Source organism: Aplysia californica, unplaced genomic scaffold, assembly GCF_000002075.1.
Source record: "Aplysia californica isolate F4 #8 unplaced genomic scaffold, AplCal3.0 scaffold00938, whole genome shotgun sequence".
NCBI classification, from domain to species: Eukaryota; Metazoa; Mollusca; class Gastropoda; order Aplysiida; family Aplysiidae; genus Aplysia; species Aplysia californica.
Genome location: NW_004798208.1, coordinates 107,129 through 109,391, shown reverse-complemented (window position 1 = coordinate 109,391; position 2,263 = coordinate 107,129). Strand labels below are relative to the sequence as shown.

The window sequence follows — 2,263 nt, the reverse complement described above, 5'->3', positions numbered from 1 at the left end:
CCCCCCACCCCATCCCCTTAGTTGAGCCGTTTTGTGCTAATTTGATTGTATCGGGAATGGAAGGGACATTCTTCCTTTGCTTTCATCTCCCTGCTCAGATTGACAGTTGCTTTTAGCAAGTAAATTGTTTCTGATTGTGTGCTGTCGTCCCTCTCCCTCCTTGCTTCTTCTTTCCTATCAATCATCTATCATCCTTATCTCCCCTACTTCTTTTTTATGTTTGTTACTCTCTTGTAACACCTCTTATCTTCTGGCGCTCATATGACCTGATGCAGTTGCAAGCGCCGTAAAACCTCTACTAAAACTAAAAACCTCCCTGCTCGTCTGTCTTTCAGTGCAGGAAATCCTCTAGCTTCAGCGGATTGGGGATTAGTTTTGAGTTTTTGTGGCACTTGTAAGACAAATAGTTTGTATAACCGTCGAAATTAGAGGTGTTACTAGAGAGTTAAAGTTTAAATAAGAGTTATGCTGCTCTTGCAACACAAATAGGTCATATAACTGCTGAAGATTAGAGGTGTTACTTGAGAGTAACATACAAAAAAAATCTGGCTGCTGAGGAAAATCCATGAAATTGATTATGGTTGATAAGTGTGTGGTGTCGATGGTCTACTGGACTTATAATTGTGAGGTTGCAGGTTTGGGGGTTTGAGGGTCAGCCCCTACTTCGTGTCCTTGGGAAAAGGACTTTACATGAATTTTCTTCACTTCACCTAGCTGTGAATGATAGAATAAGTGCACAGTCATAAACGGAGGGAGATCTTGTCAGAACGTCCGAGTGTTTCAGTGCCTGAAAAGTGTTTGCTTGCACTGTATGTTTCAAAGGAAGTTGAAACTGTTTCAGAATGCTATCAGGTCTGCTGGGGTAATAATATGTGAGGTGTGCGGACACAATGAGTTACTTCTCGCTATCCGCAATGGAGATATCGGCCAAAAATAAGACACCTGGGTCAAATTCGCAGATTTTCAAGTGATGCCGTTTTCTTCAAGTGTCTTTTATTGCTTCATGCTTATAAATTGTACAAACTCCACATATTTACTTGAGGCATTTATTTCCATAGAAGGGCTAAAATCCTTAAGTAACTCATTTTGTTCGCTCGTCTCGCATATATATATAGTTTGCAAAGCTCATAGAGCTTTCTCTTGAGTGGGAATTTGCTCTATATTTATAAATCGCTACTCTAGAATTACAAAGTTCTATTTGACATAATTTTTGGCTGTTTTGAGTTATTACGGTCAGAAACCGAATGTTTTATTTGCGATGTCAAAATTGTCAGATTATTTGCAGTCGTTATTAGGATATTGAAAGAATGGCATTTGCATTCCATAAAGCTTGACCTGTTGTGAAGCTCAAAACTTTTATATCTTTTAACATCAAATTTCTCAAAACTAGGTACTGAGCAGATAGATCTTTGTAATTTTTTAGGGTCTTGGAATGCTATTTTTGTTTATGAAGAGGTAACAATCCATCTGTCCGTTTGTTCCCCTCCCCCATGAGTGATTGGCTGGTGCTCTGGTGTGGTTTGCTCCTTCTTTCCTATCAAACATCTATCGTCTTTATCTCCCCCTCCTCCTTTTTTGTGTTTGTTACTCTCTTGTAACACCTCTAATCTTCGGCACTTATATGAACTAATTGTGTTGCAAGTGCCATAAAAGACTTCCTAAAACTAAACGTTTGTCCCCCCCCCCTCCCCCAGATTGACAATGGCAGCGAGACGGGCACGGATGACGTGGAAGGGGAGAACAACGCCAAGACCAAGCAGGTCATCGAAGCGCTGCAGGCGAAGATACAGAAGACTAAGGAGGCCATCAAGAAGGAGCAAAACAACAAGGAGTGTGAGTTGTGGGGGAGGGAGGAGGGGGGAGGGGGGAGGGGGGGGGGGGGGGGGGGTGGTAGGAAGACCGGGGTGGTGGAAGAAGAAAGTGATGGGAAGACTAAGGAGGCCCATCAAGAAGGAGCAGTACAACAAGGAGTGTAGGGTTGTGGGAGAGGGAGGGAGGAGGGTAGAGGGAGAGGGGGGATAGAAGAAGAAAGTGATGAGAAAAGAGAAAGCTGTAGACTGAGAGAAGAGAAGAAAGTATGAGGGAGGATGGTAGGAAGAGGGGGGTGGAAGTATAAAGTGTTGAGGTGAGAGAAAGCGGTAGACTGAGAGAAAAGAAGAAACTATGAGGGAGTGAGGTAGAAAGACGGGGTGGTGGAAGAAGGAAGTGATGAGATGAGAGAAAGTCATAGACTGAGAGAAGAGAAGAAAGTATGGGGGGGGGG

General features: G+C 43.1%; 1 protein-coding gene across 1 annotated transcript in view; it reads left to right on the top strand.

Moving 5' to 3' along the window:
- LOC101864653 (transmembrane and coiled-coil domains protein 2) overlaps positions 1-2,263 on the top strand; it is a gene marked incomplete at both ends in the record, with an annotated part of 35,429 nt that overhangs the window by 1,579 nt on the left and 31,587 nt on the right. The window contains 1 exon segment of the mRNA XM_013089377.1: positions 1,695-1,833. Coding sequence (XP_012944831.1) covers positions 1,695-1,833 — 139 coding nt within the window.